This window comes from Homarus americanus, unplaced genomic scaffold (genome assembly GCF_018991925.1).
Source record: "Homarus americanus isolate GMGI-L3 unplaced genomic scaffold, GMGI_Hamer_2.0 scaffold40248, whole genome shotgun sequence".
Lineage (NCBI taxonomy): Eukaryota > Metazoa > Arthropoda > Malacostraca > Decapoda > Nephropidae > Homarus > Homarus americanus.
The window spans coordinates 11,110,956-11,130,928 of NW_024712526.1; the positions used below are offsets into that span (position 1 = coordinate 11,110,956).

Sequence of the window (19,973 nt, forward strand, 5' to 3'; positions counted from 1 at the left end):
GTTGGTTTAGTAATTCTTAACTGAAGGGTTAATCCTTCAAAACCACCTATCACTTCATCACCTTCACAAACGAACATTACTCTCCTAAATAAGACCTTTAACCACTGTGGCAACAAATTAAGAGCAAATAGGGGTTCAATATAGATCATGTAACACATTGGGTGATTAGAATCAAACCTGTCACTCAGTATCTCTATCACATGACCTGTGTGAGAAGTGCAATATACTACTGATACATTCCAGGAGCAGTGCACTATGTGAGTTTCTATGAGGGGAGAAATGAGTCCCAGTGTATAGGGAGTAGGCAGCGAAGGGAAAAAGTGAGGGAGCACACAAATTATCAAAGGAATAGGGAGGTAGTGAATGGGGGAGAGGAGGATTAAATAAAATATCAGGGAGAAAGATAATTAACAAAACATCAGGGAGAATGGGGTTAATGAAATACCATGAGAGCAGTAGTAACAAATTCCTTACCAACTACACTATTCATTTTCTACTTGGCAGTCTGCACTGGAGACTAAAACCAATAAGCACAAAGTTTAAAATGAATTACTTCAAAGATCAAGACTCAAGTACAATTAACAAGTAATATGAATAAGTTACTAAAACTCACTCCTTGCTAATACTGTATTCTACAAGACTACAGCATTGCTTGAAAGATCCATTTTGCCTTACTAGCACCAAAATTGTGTGCTGTGCTGACATTCCCTTTCACTGTCTCACTTGGAAACCTCAAACCACCTACAGCTAACTTCCACTGGTAATAGCTGCTGTCCCTACAGCTAATGTCCACTGATAATGGCTGCCATTTTAAGGGTTAACCTACCATCAATGTTGTTGTGGTGGGCTGGACCCGGGGACGGAGCCGAGGCGGTGTCTGAGGCAGAATCTGGGCCAGCAGGAGGGGGCGGGACAGTACCATCTTCATCACAGCTAGAAGTCGACGACCCACTCTCCTCCTCGTCTGTAACTGTGGGTGGTCCGTCGCCCTTACCTGCCATGTCAACAATGTATCAGTAAGGGAGGAGCATTTGTTACTCAAGCACATGTTTCATTAATGTCTTGTACCATTCGCTGTTTCCCCCTCTTTTGAGGATTTCACACTGCTTCATCCTCTCCCTCCACACTAAAGTAGGAGAGGAGTAAAGATATGAGAGATAAATGGACAGATACAGCTAATGGATAAGTAACACATCAAATATACACTCAAGTTATCCTCCATTTTCTCACTCATCTGTACTTCAGCTCCAGGACAAATACTTCCCAGTCTAGACTTACTACATAAAGTCATCGCTAAGGTGCATATTAAAGAACTAAACCAACAAGAACAAATTCAGTTGTCTCTCTGTTGCAATCCTTCACCTAGACCTCCCATCACACTGTTACATCCTGGCCAACAAAGTACAACATATACAGCATTGACACTGTAGGTACTCACCTCGAGCCTTACGGTATTCAGCGACCACATCATCGTATTTGTATTTTTTCTTGAAGTTGAAGTAGAAACTCTTGCACTGCCCCTCTGTCTTGTTGGGAAGTCGCTCAGCAACTTTTGACCAATGACACCCAACCTGTGTTAATTATGATGAGAACTCTGTATTACACTCTTGCCTACACACCACCACTCGTACACATTTAAACTAGTACTGTACTGAAAACAAGTGTTAAAAGAAAATACACACAAACTGAATTTACCTACATCTCATTTTAACATCTACAGTATATTGCGGTCTCAAAAGTATTTATCAATGTATGAGTGTGTACAGAGACCACACAATTAGGAATGACATTTGTCGAGAAATACGTAATTATCAATGAAGAAGAAAAAAGGGCCAAATCAAGATAACATAAACCAACACCGAGTGACCCTTGGGTGACTGGCACTACACTGTACTCACCTCCCTCAGGGCACATCTTAGCGCATCAACATCTTCATCTGTCCAGCCTGTTGGATCCACCGGCTCTTCAGCATCTGGACCCAACTTGCGGGTTATGCGATTGTGACAAGCCGAGCAGCACTTTGTCACATCACTTGGTATCTCTGATGGTGCACGAAATGAATCACATCAATGATTGTACTGAAGCATAGGTGGTGTGAAACATTTGTTGTGAGATAAAATATGTGACTTTGTCAGACAAATTAGAATGTAGTACTGCACTTTCTTCATAAAATATTGATTGTACAAGATCTGCCAAACTTATCATCGAAGCTGCTAACAGTATATGAAGAGAGGTTCAAGGGGAAAATGGCACATATGTGTGTGTAAAACCTGGTAATATATGTGAAGTAAAGTAAAAAGAAATGTTTGGTTGATAACGGATGAGGGAATAGCGGTTAGTGATGGTCAGGGGTATCGTGGTAAAAGTGGATGTGGGATGAACAAGTGTACAAGAGAGATTGATGGAGAACAAGACAAGAACAGACCCAGTCATGAGTTAAATCATAGAGCAAGACAAGCACAGACCCAGAATCATGTGTAAAATCATAGAGGAGGTGTGAAAGGGGGAGAAGAGACAAACATCTGGGTAACATTGATAAAGATTAGGCATGAGACACCCTACTGGATTGTGGATTTAGGTAGACAAAACTACAGACGGTCACCTCCAACCAAAGAAAAAACTTTGTGATGATATAATAGAAACTGTAGTAAAGTCTTCATCTCTCTACCCAGAGCTGGAGTTGCCTTACTACAGAAAACTGTAGCTAATAGGGAAGTGCAGCTGACAGGGAGCTTGAGGTGAGGATTAAACCTTATGACTGACCAATCAATGTATTAGCCTCACAACTCTTAAATGCCGAGGCCTCTACTTACGGAATTCTCTGATGATGGGTTCCTTCACCTCCGGGGGAAGTTCCGCCCACCTTGAGGGTAATGGCCGCAGACGCTTCCCCCTCCACTTGGGGGTTGGACAAGTCGGGATCGGGCATCTGGAAGACCCGCAAGCATAAAGGCATAATAAGATATGAATGTTCAAGAACAATGGTACAGAAAAGAATGTAAACCAAACACAAAGTGTGACAAATTTAAGATATTGTTAAGAACACCATTAAATGGGTCCAGCGCATTTACATTTTAAGACTGTACAATAATCACATCACATATTAGGTGAAAATGTTACATCCTACAGGCTGAACAAGTACAGGTATATCCATAAAAAGTAAACAAGTATAGTGGGGACTTACTGCGTGACCCTCCTGCGCACGGCACGACATCTGCACGCATTACAGACACGAGGATTGGCAGGCAGGTGGGATTCTGAAAGTCCATACTGGGAGGCCTGGCCGGGAGCCACGGGCCGAGACTGACCGTAGTGTTCCAACTGGGCGTTGCACACCAGGCACTCATGAGGACCCCCTTTACCTGTTGACAAACACAACTATCAGTACACACTGTCTTGACAAGACCTGGATAAATATGTAAATGATTATTACATGGTGGGAGACAACTATACAGTTGTTTAATTCAAGGAATAAAATTACTTGATAAAACAAAACCTTTTATACAAGATGGAGTGAGAATCAGAAGGATAAGGTACAGGTTCCTCCACCACAAATACAAGCTACAGGTTCCCCCACCACACATACAAGGTATAGGTTCCTCCACCACACATACAAGGTACAGGTTCTCCCACCACACAAAGTAGAAGTTCCTTCATCACACATACAAGGTAGAAGTTCCTCCAACACACATACACCCACCAATATTGTCAAAATCAATGCAAATACCTGACACCGTAATGACTTTGCCTGAGTCACATATTAGTGGAAATGTAAATAAAAATCCATGTGGTTACTCTTAAGACTCCTCGAATATATAACCAAGAAACTCAACAACTCAAGAGATAAAAGAAAAAAATCCTTTAAAGACAATGAAACTTATTGCTGTTTCTTGTCTACTGACCAGAACAGATGTGACGAAAAACACACCTCATACACCTATCTGCACACACACACACTTGCCGTTCCTCTTAATGTAATGGAATTGATAGTGAAATACTCAAGGAACCACTTAAGTGCTTCAATTGAGTTAATGCCCCCCCCCCCAACCTGGCTTTTACCATCGAACCAACAATTACAAGTCATAAATGATTTACAATGAGTACGTGGCCGCATTATTGATATCCTGCTTATGATGTGTGTTTTGTTTGTATCCCAACCTTTAGTTACTGAACCCGGAAAAAACAAGAAGGTTTAAAGGTCATTTCAATCTGGTGTTGATAGAGATGATGTGTTGGGCAGGTAGAGGTATATTTTGTTTTTGGGAAGAGAGAGACAGGAAGATAGAAAGAGAAGGGAAAGAAACATCAAGAAGGCCCAGGAAGAGTTCAAAATGACCGCCACACAAACATAACTAGGCTGGGATTCATCAGACCAACGTTTTAGGAAGAAGAAAAAAGTTTAAAGTTTTTAAACTACTGTATGCTTGTGTTTACCCGCACTTAAGCCGCACCAGAAACTCCCACACGCAACACCATCACCTCCTCTGATAACTAACCCAACCCATTAGTACAGGCCACCTACGTCTCTCTTTTTTTTTTTACAATGCAAAGGTTTCTGTACTAAAATTAAACACTTCTTGCCACAAAGTCTTCATGTGACACGACAACCTAACCTACCCCCCCACCACCCCTCTATCTTGTCGATGAAGAACCCATTAGTCTGTACATACACGATCGAGTCTTCATTTTGCAGTGTAAATATTTCGAGTTAAGTTTTCCTTCATTAAAAAAATTATTATTATTATATATATATATATATATATAGATATATATATGCAAATCAATCACTGTAGGTGCGCGTGATCCAGGTATATCCTTGTGGTTATCAGCATATATTTCATGTAGATCCACAATGAAAACGTGGATAAGATAAATCTTGATAAAATCACACGTGTGATTTTATCTATATATATATATAATTACTTTTCTCCGTCTTATTATTATTTACTTCTAATAACCTATCTTTACCTATTACCTAAGGAACTTCTGAGAGATTAATGTACAATACCGTCTTTTATAAATCTTAAAACCAATATTAATTTCCGAATTTTTTTCCCTGCCACAACACCCACACTTGTCAGACTTTCACTACGCTACAAAAAACAACCCAGAATTTACGTACAAAACTCGAACACATTATACCACCTTAGTCAAAATTAACCTTAAAATATCACAAGACTTAAAAATACACATATACACAAATCCTAGCGTTTTAACCCTCCCCCCAACACTTGATTCTTAGTAGCATTTAATTCCAGTCACTACACAACCTTTCCCGCCATCGATAATTATAATTTCTCCATTAGGCTGCAAGACTAGTCACTTGCCTCCTACAACTGTGTACACTCCCCACGTTGAAATACATCACTAAATAAATCTTGGGAGTTATATATTATTGTGACAAAACCCCTAATTTATTCTACTCATTTGATAAATGAACACACGAAAATATCTTAACGATAACAAAACACAACAATAATTAATAAAGCGTGTTTATAAAGTAAGTTCAGACATCCAAGCAGTTCTTCTGTAAGTCCTAAACAAAGATCTATATATTGTAATAGGTTCTACAATTCTATATCCACGACACATCAGTGGACTAACAAACAAGACGAAAGCTAAGGTACTCCGTTGTTTCCATTTTCCCGTGTGATTTTATCAAGATTTATCTTATCCACGTTTCCATTGTGGATTTACATGAAATATATATATATATATATATATATATATATATATATATATATATATATATATATATATATATATATATATAACAATCTCAGTTGATTCAAATTTAACACACAACAGACATCTAATACAATAGACAAACACAAATGCGGTGAGTGACTTTGAGGGCAATAAATGCCAAATGTTATTACGGTGACCAACTGACCATACTACAACTCCTATGACGCAGTCAACACATGTTCGGCCCTGGTCAGTGCGGCCTGTTGAAGTGAGCTATAACGCTAAATATACCAAAAAATGAAAGCAGATATAAAAACGCATAAACAAATCTCCATTTGGCATTAAGAGAATTTATATTTCCGTATGTATGTGTGTGGTGGACGACGCTATTAGTAGTGAACAAGGGTCGCCCTCCTGCCAAGTTACGTCAATTTTCCCTAAAAACGTGTTGTTTAATAATCATTACGGCCGCTTCTCGACAAAGGCACAAAGAGTGTAACATGTATCAGCGGGATGGCAAGTTAGTAAAATAACATCAAGCAAGGGGAGTTTGCTCTTTCACTAGAGTCAGAGAGCCAGCAGCAGCGCCGCGCCCACCTCCCAGATACCATAAACACCATGTAAAAATGGCGGGAAAAATCTTGCTTGCCGCCCGCCAGTAAAACCTGCGGGGAAACAGCCCTCCTTATTGACTGTGGGTAAGATTAATATGCACACATGTCAAGGAAGGGCGCGCGGGTGATCGGTTTAGTGAAGTTAGGCTGCGGTGGCGGTAGTGGCGGTGGTGGTGGTGGCGAGGGGTCCGGGGAAGGTGTGTTGACAGAAGCATTTGGCGGATGAATACTGTGAGAGACGCGTGTTTGCCCGCGCTCTCCCGCACTCCACATAACACAGATTAGTCCCTGAAATATGCATGCTCTACCACTGCTGCTGCTGCTGCACGCCGCTGCTTCTACTAGCCCTACACTACCACAACTACGATCACCACTGCTAACCTAACTACCATCGAAACTTATACCACCACAGTCCAACTACCCCACACATATACACAGTAAATATAAACTATCAACCACTACAAACCCCGCCACTAATCACACACAACCACGACCATAAACGTACAGGGATAACTACCACCAATGCATCTACACAAATACCAACCCACCCTCACTGTCAGTCAACTTAACCTCCACCTTCACGCTGTATACAACTGTACATGCAAATACTTGTTAGTACCATCATACACTAAAATGCTCATACAACAACTACTACAATAATTATGTACATATTTTAGAAACGTTTCAACACACACAACAAAAAAATGTGTTATAAATGCGTACATAATTCCCATTTATATTCTGATATAATTACAACGTCATTATGTTATAATTTAAATGTTATGACAAATAAAATCTTCATCGCGAAAAGGAGCAGCGTTCACTACCTTAATAATAATATGACCCACAAGTTGACTCAGTATTGACACGTGTACAGGGAAATTTGTCAGCACCTGCACACCCTAACCTGACCCCTTATACGCTTATTTTTTTCTACATACTGTATATTGAACAGAGCCTTTATTTTCTTTCTCTGTCACTCACCTACCTACAGTACACCCCCCCCCCCCACACACACACCATTAGCCCAGGTCTGTCAGCCATCAATTATCAACAAGAAATAGCACAGTATACAGTATTGACAGCCACGCATTTACTCATTCACTCACGACACCATTTAAATACACTTTACACGCCTCAGTAATTACCAGAAACACCTGGCGTGAGTGTATACAGGTGTAGCGAGGATGTGTGTGTGTGTGTGTGGTTCTTTTTTCCCTGATTTTCACACCTAACTCGAGCTGCTGAGAAATTTGACCAGTTTATGGGTAGAGATTTTAGAAATGTATTTTATCTCTCTTTCTAAACAAACAAACAAACACACACACACACCTTCATCTACCAGCCAACTAACCCACTTTCCTTACCCAACCTACCACCATCATAACAGACATTACGCATCCTATCAACTAACTCACCTAAAACAATCACAACAAACACTACTACCCCTCCCCTACACCTACCACCATCACAACTACTACCCCCTACCACCATCACAACTACTACCCCCTACCACCATAACTACTAACCCCTCCCCCCCTCAGGGAAACCCTCCACAAATTTCAATTATCCGATTGATTATGAATAATTAAGGCACTTGGAGGTGAGGAGCGGCGCGGTGCCTTGAGGTGAGGCACATGTAGGGAAAGAGAGAGAGAGAGAGAGAGAGAGAGAGATTCTTGTATTTTTCTTAATTTCTCGAGTCACACCACCTAAGACCTCACCCCCCCCTCCCCCACTCTTCCTCGTCCTTCCTTCTCCTACCTCCTTTCTTCCCTCTCCATCCCCTTTCCTCTCCTTCCCCACCATTTAACTCCCCCACCTCCTCCTCCTCTCACATTCCTTTCCTCACCACCCAGTCCTTCCTTCCTCCTCCGGTAGGTGCAGGAGTACTTGAGGATCTCGTGTGTCTTCCTCCTTACATCCTACACAACTGCTACTGAAGGAGGGGTGTCTTCCTCACTCCTACCATACCCTCGGTCCTCCTCTACCTCACTCCTACCCCATCATATGAGAGAGAGAGAGAGAGAGAATAGAGAAAAAGATGGGTAAAGCTAGCTCACTCCGACAAGCCAGCACCAGCAGGAGGGAGGCCAGGCCAGGCCAGGCTAGGCTATGCAAACCCAAGCTGAATAATTGAGTTAGGTTCTAGCTTCAATTAATTAGCGGGTAATAGCGTAATTAAAGCCGTTAAACACTACAACTTACCCGGAGAGCAAGAAACAGAAATTAGCCAATATTTGGCCTTCATTAAAGTGAAGCCTCTGTATTAACTAATTACCAAACCTGCCCTGCCCTCGCTCCTACCGCGGCTGGTGCTGGCGGGGGGAGGGTGTTGGTAGAAGGGGGTGGTAGTTAGAAATGGTGGTGGAAGGGGGAAAGTGGTGGTAGGAGGGCTAGTGGTGGTAGGAGGGAAAGTGGTGGTAGGAGGGGTAGTGGTGGTAGGAGGGGTAGTGGTGGTAAGAGGGGTAGTGGTGAGGGGGTTGTGGACGGGGATCGTGATGGTGGTAATGGTAGAAGTGGCTTTGGCTCTTACATACTAACAACAAACTTAAAAAAAAAACCCGCCCATTTTGGACCATATCAACGACATGCGCTGTACACACTGTCCCATCTATATGTGTATCAATGCGCAATGGGATTATATTATATTTTCAATAACCAGGAGAAATAGTTTTAATCCACGACAACCGATAAATATACAAGAATAGTGAAATATTACCTTGATCTAACCTAACCTACGGGACAGTCACCACACTCTTCCTATACTTACGTCCTAAGAAAAGTTTGGACTGTACACGGGGAAAGATAACATGAACTATCAAAAGCTTTAATAAACAGTAAAGTGGTTTAAAAGTTGTATTATATTTCTCTATATATTTATGCACTTAAAGGTCATGCTTGTGTATTAGTTCGACCAATCACAATCTAAGCCAGTGTATTAATTCAGCCAATCACAGCCAACGTCACGAGTCATGCCTCCAACGTATTGTGTTCAGAGAGACCCTTGATGTTTGTGTTCAGAGACCCTTGATGTTTGTGTTCAGAGACCCTTGATGTTTGTGTTCAGAGACCCTTGATGTTTGTGTTCAGAGACCCTTGATGTTTGTGTTCAGAGACCCTTGATGTTTGTGTTCACAGAGACCCTTGATGTTTGTGTTCACAGAGACCCTTGATGTTTGTGTTCACAGAGACCCTTGATGTTTGTGTTCACAGAGACCCTTGATGTTTGTGTTCACAGAGACCCTTGATGTTTGTGTTCAGAGACCCTTGATGTTTGTGTTCAGAGAGACCCTTGATGTTTGTGTTCAGAGAGACCCTTGATGTTTGTGTTCACAGAGACCCTTGATGTTTGTGTTTACAGGGTCAGGGGCCTCTGTAAACACAAACATCAACGGTCTCTGTAAACACAAACATCCTCCTCCTCTTCTTCCTCTACTACCAGCCCTCACTCTTCTTCTTCCTCCTCCTCCTTCTCATACTCTTCCTTCACCTCCTCTACTACCAGCCCTCACTCTTCTTCTTCCTCCTCCTCCTTCACCAGCCCTCCTCCAGGTCGTACTTGAGGCGGGGCTGCTGGAGGCGGTAGGAAGGTCTCGGAGCGGTCGACGGAGGAGAGGATGAGGGGGGTTAATTAATTTATAAGCAGGCAATCTGTTAATTAGGCAGGTGAACCGGGGCGCTCATCCCGTATGCCGCGGAACAAACACTCCCCACGCCCGCCGCCACGCCCATGCCGGGGAAAAATGCCCACGCCAGGATAAAAAAAAAGTGTCCCCCCAGAGGTCTCACTAAACTTAAAACCCACGCCGGGGTAAAAAAAAATGACCCACGTTCAGGATTTAGGAAAGGGAATGGGGGTTCCTTACCACGACTAACCACCCATCCACCCACCCATTAAACCACCCGCCCAACCACCCACTCGCTGCCCGCCCGCCCACTCGCTAGCCTGCCCGCTGAACCACCCGCTAGCTAGCTAGCTAGCTAGCTAGCCCGCCCGCCCAGCCACCCACTCGCTAGCCCGTCCATTCGCCCATAATCATACAGCAACTTTGTCTTAATTATTGGCGATAAAAACATTAATTCTTTAACGTGTGTGTGTGTGTGTGTGTGTGTGAAAATCATGGTATGGTAGTAATGGTGGTAATTGTAGTAATGGTAGCAACAATGGCAGTGTTAATGGTTGTGGTTACAATGGTAGTAACGTTCAAAGTAATGATAGGAATGGTAGTAACAGTGGTTTAAATGGTGGTAGTCGTGAGCCATTGTAGTAGCAATGGTGGTAGTGGTAGCAATTGTGGTAGGAATGAATGGTAGTGGTAGAAGAAATAGAAGTAGGAATGGTGGTAGCAAGTGACTGGAATAGTGGTACGAGCAACAGTAGTAGGAATAGTGGTAGGAAGAGTAGTAGGAATAGTGGTAGGAAGAATAGTAGGAATGGTGGTAGGAATGGTGGTAGCAATAGTGGTAGGAGCGGTGGGGCCATAAGTAAACACCATTAGGTATATTGTGTTGATTCATTCAAAATGCTGCTAGCTAGGTGGTGGTGGTGGGGCGCCTAGGACCGATGTTCACATGTGTAAGCTAACTCACCCCCACCCCCTCTCTCTCACCTGCTCTTTCTCTCTCTTTAACCCTTACCTTCCTTCCTCTCTTTCTCCCACCCTCTCTCTCTCTCTCTCTTTACTCCTCCCTTACTTCCCTCCTCTTCCTCTCTCGTTCCCCCTCTGACCCTCACCTTCCCCTCCCCTTTCTACGGATCTATACCCCCCACCTCCCCCTTCCTTCCTCCCCCTCCTGTTAACACCACCACTCTTCCTCCCTCCCCAGTCACCATCACCCTCCCTGCCCACCGTCACCATCCTTCTCACATCTCACCGACAGTCGTGCACGCTTAATTCTGTAATGGATCGCCTTTCTCCGAGACCTTCCAACTCAACTTCTCCAAAGAAAATACAATTTGAAGTGTGTCAACATGTTTTGGGTGTACAGGAGGGGGTGGACAGAAATGATGGGAGGGAGGGAGGGAGGGAGGGGAGGGAGGGAGGAGGAGGGAGGGAGGAGGGAGGGAGGGAGGGAGGAGGGCAGGGAGGAGGGAGGGCAGGGAGGAGGGCAGGGAGGAGGGAGGGAGGAGGAGGGGAGGGCAGGGAAAAGGAGAAAGGAAGGAGGGTGTAATAAGGGAGGGACAGTGGAGAAAAGGAGGGAGCAAAGGAGGGAAGGACAAGCGAGGAAAGGAGGGAAGGACAAGGGAGGAAAGGAGGGAAGTAGAAGGGAGGAAGGGGTTGGACAGAAGGGGAGGGAGAGGAAGACTAAAGAGAGAGGAATAGGCAAGCCGTGGGGGGAAAAGAAGAGACTTAAAAAGATAGTGAGAGAGAGACGGAGAGACAGACACTTGCTATCACCTAACACCACGAACACCTGTTAACATCCCACTGGCACCTGCTAACTCACGCACACCTGTCACGACGATCCCAGAAGCTCACTCCTTCCCCACGACCCCAAAATGACCGCCAGTGGGTCAGTCTGGCAGGAACAACTCTCGGCTGTATTCAATTCCCAAAAGATGGTAGGGTGGGGGAGGCTGATAGTTGGGGTGGAGGAGGTGGGAGGGAAGGAGGAAGGGGCGACCCGACCCACCGGCCTCTTATTTGCTTGCCGCTTATTGGCTCCCGCAGAACGAGGCAGGCCAATCACGCCGCACCCACGCCAAGACTTATTTATACATCACCCAACAACGTGGACGTCAGTCTGGGCCAAACCACCGACGGGTGAGGAAGTACTTGTACCTCAGCTCCTGGTAGACGTCACACACCAGCCTACCCCCAAAGCGATTCATTAAAAACAGCTCTACGAGTTGATGATGACGTGTACTGTTGTTCAGTTTTTCAGGACAGCTGTGTAAGAGTGTGCTGTCGGTGCTGACATACGTGGCGAGACTAAATAAAAACACGTGTAAGGAAACGTTTGATGATACTCCATCTGATAACATCATGCATGAAAACGTTTCTGGGGAACTAAGAAACAACCACGTGGGTGAAAACGTTTCTGGAACTACCACTGACATCGATGTATTACAGAAAAAGTTTATACAAGACCAGAGAGAACCACGTGCGTGAAGACGTTTGTGGGAAGGATTAAACACAACCACGTAGGGGAAAACGACTCCAAACACAACATTGATGACACCCACTTGTAAGAACAAATTTGTGGGACGTACAAGTTAGTGTAAACCAGGTGTTGGAGACTGGCGCTGACAACCACGAGGCAGACCAGTGATAACCCCCGCACAAAAGGCCGTACACAAGAAGGGTTGAGAAGACACGAACACAGGTGACGAGTGTAGATAATGTTCATCGGTCACTCAACCAAGCGAGTCTTAAACAGATCAACCAAACAGTAATAAAAATAAACACCATCACCTAAACGAAACGAGACTCGTCAACTTCACCCACAAAAGGAACCCACCTACAGGAAGGGGTCCATCAAGCTCACCCTACCACACAGGGGCCTGAACATCCCACTACACAGGGCCCAACCAGTCAGTCAGTGAGCAAGTGTAGTAGAGGTAGGATGAGTGAGACCAGCAGCAGTGGGCCGACTCGTCCACCTCCCCCACTGTGTCCCCTGCTACAGGAGGACGAGGATTACGACGCCTGGGTCCTGGCTGGTGGCCGACTCTTCCGCGCCCACACCTCCGTCCTCGCCTCCCACAGCGCTTACCTGCGGGGGGCGGCTGTGGGAGCGGCGGGAGGTGGCGGCAGCAGCAGTAGCAGTGGCCAGAGGGACGTCAGGCTGCTCCTCCCTCATGTACCGCCGGCGGGTTTTGCTGCCGTCCTCACCTACATGTACACTGGCCGTCTGCCACTCACTCCCTCCACCCTGTATGAGGTAAGTGTCGCCCTCCACTCCACTTCTCCTCTCTCTCCCTCACACCTGTCACTCTGCTATAGCTAATACATACCCTCCCTGCTTCCCCTTTCTGGCCACACTCCTCCTATCCCTCTAAACGTTCTCAAACTTGCCTCTACTGTCTTCTCCTCTCTATCTTTCTCTGGTCTAGTCAGTTCAATACATATACACACCATGACAACTATACACATACATTATTGTATTAAGCTCAAGAACAATGTTGCGATGATACGGATAAGAAACAGGGACAATAGACTCAGACAGACAGACAGACAGACAGATACATCAACAGGAACCACAATAGAGTAACGAGGACCCTACCATTGCCACCCTCCTTCATTAAAGCCTCTACAGCACACACACTGTAAGAGTGCCACCACCCAATTTGGTCTTTGTTTAACTTCTATCAATAATGTTCTTACTCCATCCAGTGTTCCCCCCCCCCCACCCCTCCCATTTGCCTCCCTTATAACACAGAGCAAACAAACTTCACATCAGTCTTGTCAATCTACTCCCAACCTGACCTAAAATATCATGTGGTCTTATTTACTTATTTTTATTTTTTCATAGTTTTTACATTGGTCAAAAGGTCACTCACTGCTTCCTCCAGTAAGTCCAACCAACTGACCACCTCCTCCTTGTAAGTCTAGTGTGGTGTTAGTATTAGTCACCTGTCCACTTCAGTCTCATTTAGAAAATCAGTACAGGAGTTACATAAAGTTAAACATGTTAACTGCCAGTAATAGAGGTGACCCAATAATCTAATAGTAGAATGTTGTTAGGCTGTGTGGTCACTGTCATGAGGTGTTTGGTGGTACTATCATCATCTCTCTCTCTCGTGTGTGTGTGTGTGTGTGTGTGTGTTTGTGCAGGTGCTGTTGGCCGGCCACCTGCTGCAGATGGCCGGGGTGGTCTCGCTGTGCCAGGCCCTGCTCACCACCACCACCACGACCACCACCACCACCTCCTCCCTGGGCCTGTCCGACGTGCCACCAGCCCTCAGTGTGTGGCGGGGACTGGCCAGGCTCGTCCCCCCACCCCAACACGCAGCAGCAGCCTCCTCATCTCTTCCCACCACCATCGTCAGGCCCACCCCAACCAGACCCCGCCCACCTCACCACCCACTCAACCCACCCCAAGGTAATGTCGTCACAGCTTAGTAAAAACTTCTTGGGTAGTAATCAGTCTTCTCGTCATAGCACCACATTGCTGCGTATCAAAAGAGCTCGTTCAAGTCCAAAAGTCCAAAATACAATTCTCAACTCGTTACCTGTTCTACCATAATGTGAAAAAGTTTATTATAGAGAGATATTGGAGGAAATGTAAGTAGACAGTGTTATGAGAGAGATCTTTTATGACCATCTATGGAACAGATTTGACGAGAGAGACGGAGACAATGGAGGAGGGTGTTGGAGGGGAGGAGAGGAGGAACACAGCGCAACGCTCGGATGAAAACAGATCTCCGGACGCCAACCCTCGCTACCCCCACAAAACGGCCCTGGACGACGGAGGGCAGGTCAGCACGGGAGCTGTGGTCATTGACGTGGCGGCGTGCGATGGCCCCGTTTTCTTTGAGCGCGTCATCAACAGGGCGTACAAAGCTAATGTAAGTATCTGAGGGTTGGTAACCACGGCCCTGGACTCCAAATATTTTCTGCGCTGTCTTTAACATTTCTTCTATATTTTGTATACCAATAGACACCAATGTTTTAATACACAGCAATTCACCCCCCCCCCCTCCGACCTTCTGCTACCTGTATCTCTGCCCCCTCCCCCTCATTTATTGTTTCATTATGAGGCCAAATCATCTCACTGTCTATGTTCTATAAAAGCATCTCAAAGATTTACTGACAGCCACTAATGATAACAATTGATCAAAAAGTCTCGTGATTGTACTAACATGAATCAATATCTTCCCAACAGCCTCTACTGGGCCACGATGACTCCGAAACAGAGACCGAGATCAACGTTGATGACATAGACTCCTGCGACGATAACAGCAGCCGGGCACAGACTGGTGGGAGTCCGCTAGGCGCTCCGGAGAGGAACGGACTCGCCAACATCCTACGGCTGCGCGCTGCTGGAGACGCACAGAGGAATGCCCTGGCCGCTTCACCCCCCATGCCAAACAACCAAGTCAGTCGCACCTACCACTGTGTGTACTGCAACCACACCTTTAAGAGTCACTACTGCTACCAGGTGAGGCTTCTTCTAACTGCATGCACACACACCATATCTTGGTATTACAGGTATAATTATAGCATCTGTAGTAAATATAAATGTCAGTATCATTCAGTAGTTGTCACAAAATAATTATAAAATCATTTTCAGTTGACATGTGTTGCATGACACTAACAGTACTGATGGGTCATATATTATTTAGGTGACAAAACACACACCACTTTTTGCTCAACTCTTGGAGGCAGAAGATGGACAAGTGTCTGATACATTCTTTAACTTTTCAGAAACACATGCGTCGCCACATCAACCCCATCACAGTGGAGGTGGATAAACAGCAAGGAACAAGCAGCTCTTCTCCCAGGACTGTGGAAACCTCCTTGTCAGATGGTGGCAGCCAGGCGGGAATGCGAGAACGGGTGGGAGAGAGCAGCAACTCTGGGGCAAACAGTTCCATCATCAACGAGAGCATCAAGAGTGGCAGCGTGTCCCCCTTCAGCGGCAGGACCGTCTCTCCCGCTCCCTCGGAAGGACTCAAGATCCTGGACCTCAATGTGCAGTACTTCCCCTGCAAGACTTGCGGCTCAAAGTTCCCCAGTTATTACTTCGTACACAAGCACCGCCGACTGTGTCACCAGGAGGAGGAGAGTTCCTCCTTCAACAAGAAGAGCAACAACAACCCCACCCCCTCCACTAGCACCTCTACCACCCCCACCCCGACGCCCGTCAACACCCCGGCCAGCACCCCCACCATCACCACCACGGCAGCATAAGACCTCCGTGTACCGTAAACACAGTCGGTGACTATGTTAGATGTAAGTGTAACCACAAACTCATTCTATGGCAATAAGATCAAACCTAAAGCAACCCCAATAGTGTACAAACTTAGGGCAGCACCCGTCATCCCACCACGTGTGTGTGTGTCTCTAATGGCAAACTCCCCCCAGTAGATATCTTACACAGGAAGCACCCGTTAACCACCTAGTAATGATCACTCTGTACCAACACTAAACCTAGAACTCAGCGCTGTCATTAGAACCTTATGATGACCTTTCTATATACAGTATATAGATAAGAATCATCTATACTTTATCTATGTACAATATCTATAATAAAGTCTATCACCATTACATCTGATCCTCTTTCATAAACCAACTTCAGAATTAAGGAAGCCGACCTAAAGCACAACATTATCCCACGTTGTCTTGCTCTACAACCTACCACAACCACTCATTACAACTCCTACATTCTAACCTGGATGTAATTTAAAAACAAAATAAATGACAGTTCTGTAAAAATTAATATCACGTAACACAGAAGAAGAACCACACACACACATATACATACATACACACAGCCAACACCTAAATTACCTTCAGTACCTCCATGATACTGTGTACTACTACCTATATCAACCACACACCACCTCTCAACACACAGCTGAGAACAGGTACTTGGTCCTTAGATAAAATAGCCAAAACAAATCATATATATATATATATCATCTCCCACCGTGGAAATAATACTAATGTTATGATTATCTGTTTGTGTTCTAGCACGAGGAACATCTCTAATTTGTATAGTCTTTTATTATTCAGGTGACGGAGAGAAAGTTATGTTTTAATTGGTGCTCGAAGGATTGAAACTCAAAGACAGATTAGGGTATAATGATTCATCTTATCATCCATTAACTAGGAGTAGAATAGGTAAATAAAGTCCTCACAGTAACTGACTTTGCTCACTAAAGAACCTTACCCAAATGAGGAAGCATTAAGGCATGATAAAATCCACCTCTGTACCCAAGTCTTCGTCCTCATTCTCTAGCAGCACAGTGTGTGGAAAGTACGAGAACATCGCCAAGACCTACGACGTAAACATGGCTCCCTCACCTTCTGGCTCCGAAGGTGGCTAGATACCCAGATCACACTACATCACGTTACACCACAAGACGTTAACATCACATCCAACATTAATGATAATTTTCCACTCTCTCTAATCCTCTAGTCTATACACCCGTAACACACAGCTCTTGCAGTTTTATTTCTCCCATCATAAATTTCTGAGGTGCAGAGGGAATGGTAAAATAAACTCATATGAAGATAATACTGTAGAGTCGCTTCCCTTGTTGGGAGTTGTTATACAGTTCAGTATAGTATTCACAAGTCTCCCAGAAGCAAGGACATAATACGAGATTTCCTATGTCCTCCTCCAGGGATGGTAGGTGGAGGAAGAGGGATGGGGTGGGGCGGAGGAGCCACAGGTGAGTGTAGTGTACTTACCGTGTTCCGCAGAATTATCGTCATCGCTGGAATCCTGGGCATCTTTGGTCTTGTCGTCCTCTTTATTCCGTATGCGTTCTCTTCTGCCAGGCTTGTCACTGTCGGGAGGAAGAGGTGGTTATGGATCAAGTCAGTCTCGATACATTCTTACTTTAGGGTCTACAGTACGGTACAGTAAGTGTCACCGCACCACATGACTCACAGCATTTTATAACTAATGTCGACACACAACTAACACACAACCAGACTCTATAATAATCCTTATCTAATAATATTTTCTTAAGTTTCAATGGCCAACATTTCCAAGCTCCAGTATATGGGAAGGCAGAGCACTTACTACCTGGAGCCTGTGTCATGTTTCAAGGTTTAAACCAACTTATAAATCAAGCAGGAGCTGGTGGTGCTAAAGGTTGACCTCTAAGGTGACCAGCTTAATGTGTACAAGGTGGCCAGCTTAATGTGTACAAGGTGGCCAGCTTAATGACCTCCAGAGTCATAATACTGATGTGAAAACGTTATGTTGAAATTGCTATAATAAAGAGTTATAAGAGAGACTGGCACAATATAGAAACTATAAAGACCAGTACAGTACAAATTTCCCACTATTATTTTAACATTTACAACACATCCTCCTTGTCCGAGTCAAGGTTGTAACCCCTTCACTACTGGGATACCATTTTTAATGTTTTATTTGGTTAATGCCTGACGATTTTAATCAGCACAGAGAGAGAGACCCTGTACACACAAGGGGTTAACAACTCATTACAACATTGAATTTAACAAATCCAAATGTGATCTCTTCAGTTAACTCCTTCACTGTCCTTTACACAAACTGCTCCGAACATGGAATGAAATATATCACAAGCAAAAAACATCTTAACTTACATACATCAACCAAAATAATAACTTTATACAGCAGAAAACATTCCTGGTGAGGCAAGAACCAAAATGCTTGGGGGACAACCACCAGTTATTGTTCTAGTGTACAGTACAGGACCTCTTATCCATAACATACACTAGTACCTCAGCCTCCACAGAACACTGTATGGGTGACTATATGGTGATGGTGCATAAAGCGAGACATTACTTCTCTGCAATATGAGAGAAAGAAAGGCGTGTGTAGTTGGTAAATACAATATGGAGTAATGATGTAGAATGGATAATAATCACAGAAGAAATACGGGTATCCCAAATCAGACTGGGGAAGCATACATACTGTACTAACAAAATGATACTGTCGAGTTCTACATTCAAGAGCTGTCAACAATGAGAGTCTGAGAAATGAAAAAAAAAAAAAAGTCTGGATATCTATTATGTTGAGTGACAATGAAGACATTAAGAACAGTGTAAGTATTAGTGTAAGTATTGGAGGATCAAGAGGACGACCGAGGCATTGTATTGAGCGAGGAAATTATAAGCGGACGCCAAGAATACCAAAGATGAGGCAGAGTGATGCAAGATGGGAGTAAGGAGTCTGACCTGTCTTCCTGGAGGACTTTTAAGACTCAACAGATCATAACATACAGCAGAACTTCACCACCAGATCAGAGGAGTGATTGGAAAGATAATTATGAAACAAGCAGACATATAAATGTTCTCTCTTCTTTCAAACCTATAAACTCTTTTTCCCACAAGCCGACGCAAGAGTGGGGAAAATGGCCATATAAAACGTGTGTTGGATTACTTGTTATGTCTTTTGATGAGGTGGCAGTATCTGTGATGTACGGTATGTGGTCACAGCTCTTAGGCAAGTCTGAGGGAGCAGCATACACTGAAACACCACAAAAGTACGATACAAGACAAGGATCGGATGGGCGGATTTAACATGTCACGTGCATTAATACTCTTCTGTATATTTTCATTAAAGCTCTCCCATTTTTTAGTTTTTTGGTGAAGAGAAGGTGATCAAAGAGTTCTGAATGTATCACAATGAAATCCGACCATTGGAGAAGATAAAACACGGATGAACGAGAGGTTAGGTTAGGTTAGGTAGAAACATTTAGTGAGTCAAGAGGAAGGTAAGTGTAGGAAGTGAAAGAAAGAGCCAAGACAACAAGCACAAACAATCCCCACACACACACACACAGTTACCCACCAACATGCACACAGTCACCCACACACACAGTTGCAGGCTTAAGTGTAACTACATTATTTAAACACATATCCACAAATCTAAGAGTAAATACACAGGCAAACACACTAAGTACACAAGAACGTGTTTAAGTGTAGGCTACGAGAACCTAACCTAACCTAGCCTAGCTTAGCCTAGCCTAACCCAACCCAACCCAACTTAACCTAACATAAC

The 19,973-nt window shown here is 44.3% G+C and overlaps 2 protein-coding genes across 4 annotated transcripts in view; one reads left to right on the top strand and one right to left on the bottom strand.

Moving 5' to 3' along the window:
• LOC121862983 overlaps positions 1 to 19,973 on the bottom strand; it is a 42,818-nt gene that overhangs the window by 4,876 nt on the left and 17,969 nt on the right. For 2 of the 3 annotated variants that reach the window (XM_042361459.1, XM_042361443.1), the window contains 6 exons: positions 17,669 to 17,766; positions 3,185 to 3,362; positions 2,814 to 2,938; positions 1,899 to 2,041; positions 1,439 to 1,571; positions 827 to 994 (listed from right to left, as the gene is read on the bottom strand). In XM_042361459.1, coding sequence (XP_042217393.1) covers positions 827 to 994; positions 1,439 to 1,571; positions 1,899 to 2,041; positions 2,814 to 2,938; positions 3,185 to 3,362; positions 17,669 to 17,766 — 845 coding nt within the window. The remainder of the gene's footprint in view (positions 1 to 826; positions 995 to 1,438; positions 1,572 to 1,898; positions 2,042 to 2,813; positions 2,939 to 3,184; positions 3,363 to 17,668; positions 17,767 to 19,973) is intronic. The other variant, XM_042361451.1, reaches the window with a different exon arrangement.
• Positions 12,128 to 16,519, top strand: LOC121863004 (zinc finger and BTB domain-containing protein 8A-like). The gene is made up of 5 exons (XM_042361471.1): positions 12,128 to 13,190; positions 14,084 to 14,351; positions 14,585 to 14,817; positions 15,135 to 15,410; positions 15,677 to 16,519. Exons 1-5 carry the CDS (start codon positions 12,873 to 12,875, stop codon positions 16,160 to 16,162), a joined length of 1,581 nt encoding a protein of 526 aa, XP_042217405.1. The 5' UTR covers positions 12,128 to 12,872; the 3' UTR covers positions 16,163 to 16,519.

What these genes read in the sequence shown, in the direction of transcription:
- LOC121863004 (XM_042361471.1), top strand. Translation starts at nt 12,873, where the DNA reads ATGAGTGAGACCAGCAGCAGTGGGCCGACTCGTCCACCTCCCCCACTG. An exon ending in CCCACTCAACCCACCCCAAG is followed by an intron (nt 14,352 to 14,584) that starts GTAATGTCGTCA and finishes TCTATGGAACAG; the next exon opens with ATTTGACGAGAGAGACGGAG. An exon ending in AGAGTCACTACTGCTACCAG is followed by an intron (nt 15,411 to 15,676) that starts GTGAGGCTTCTT and finishes TTAACTTTTCAG; the next exon opens with AAACACATGCGTCGCCACAT.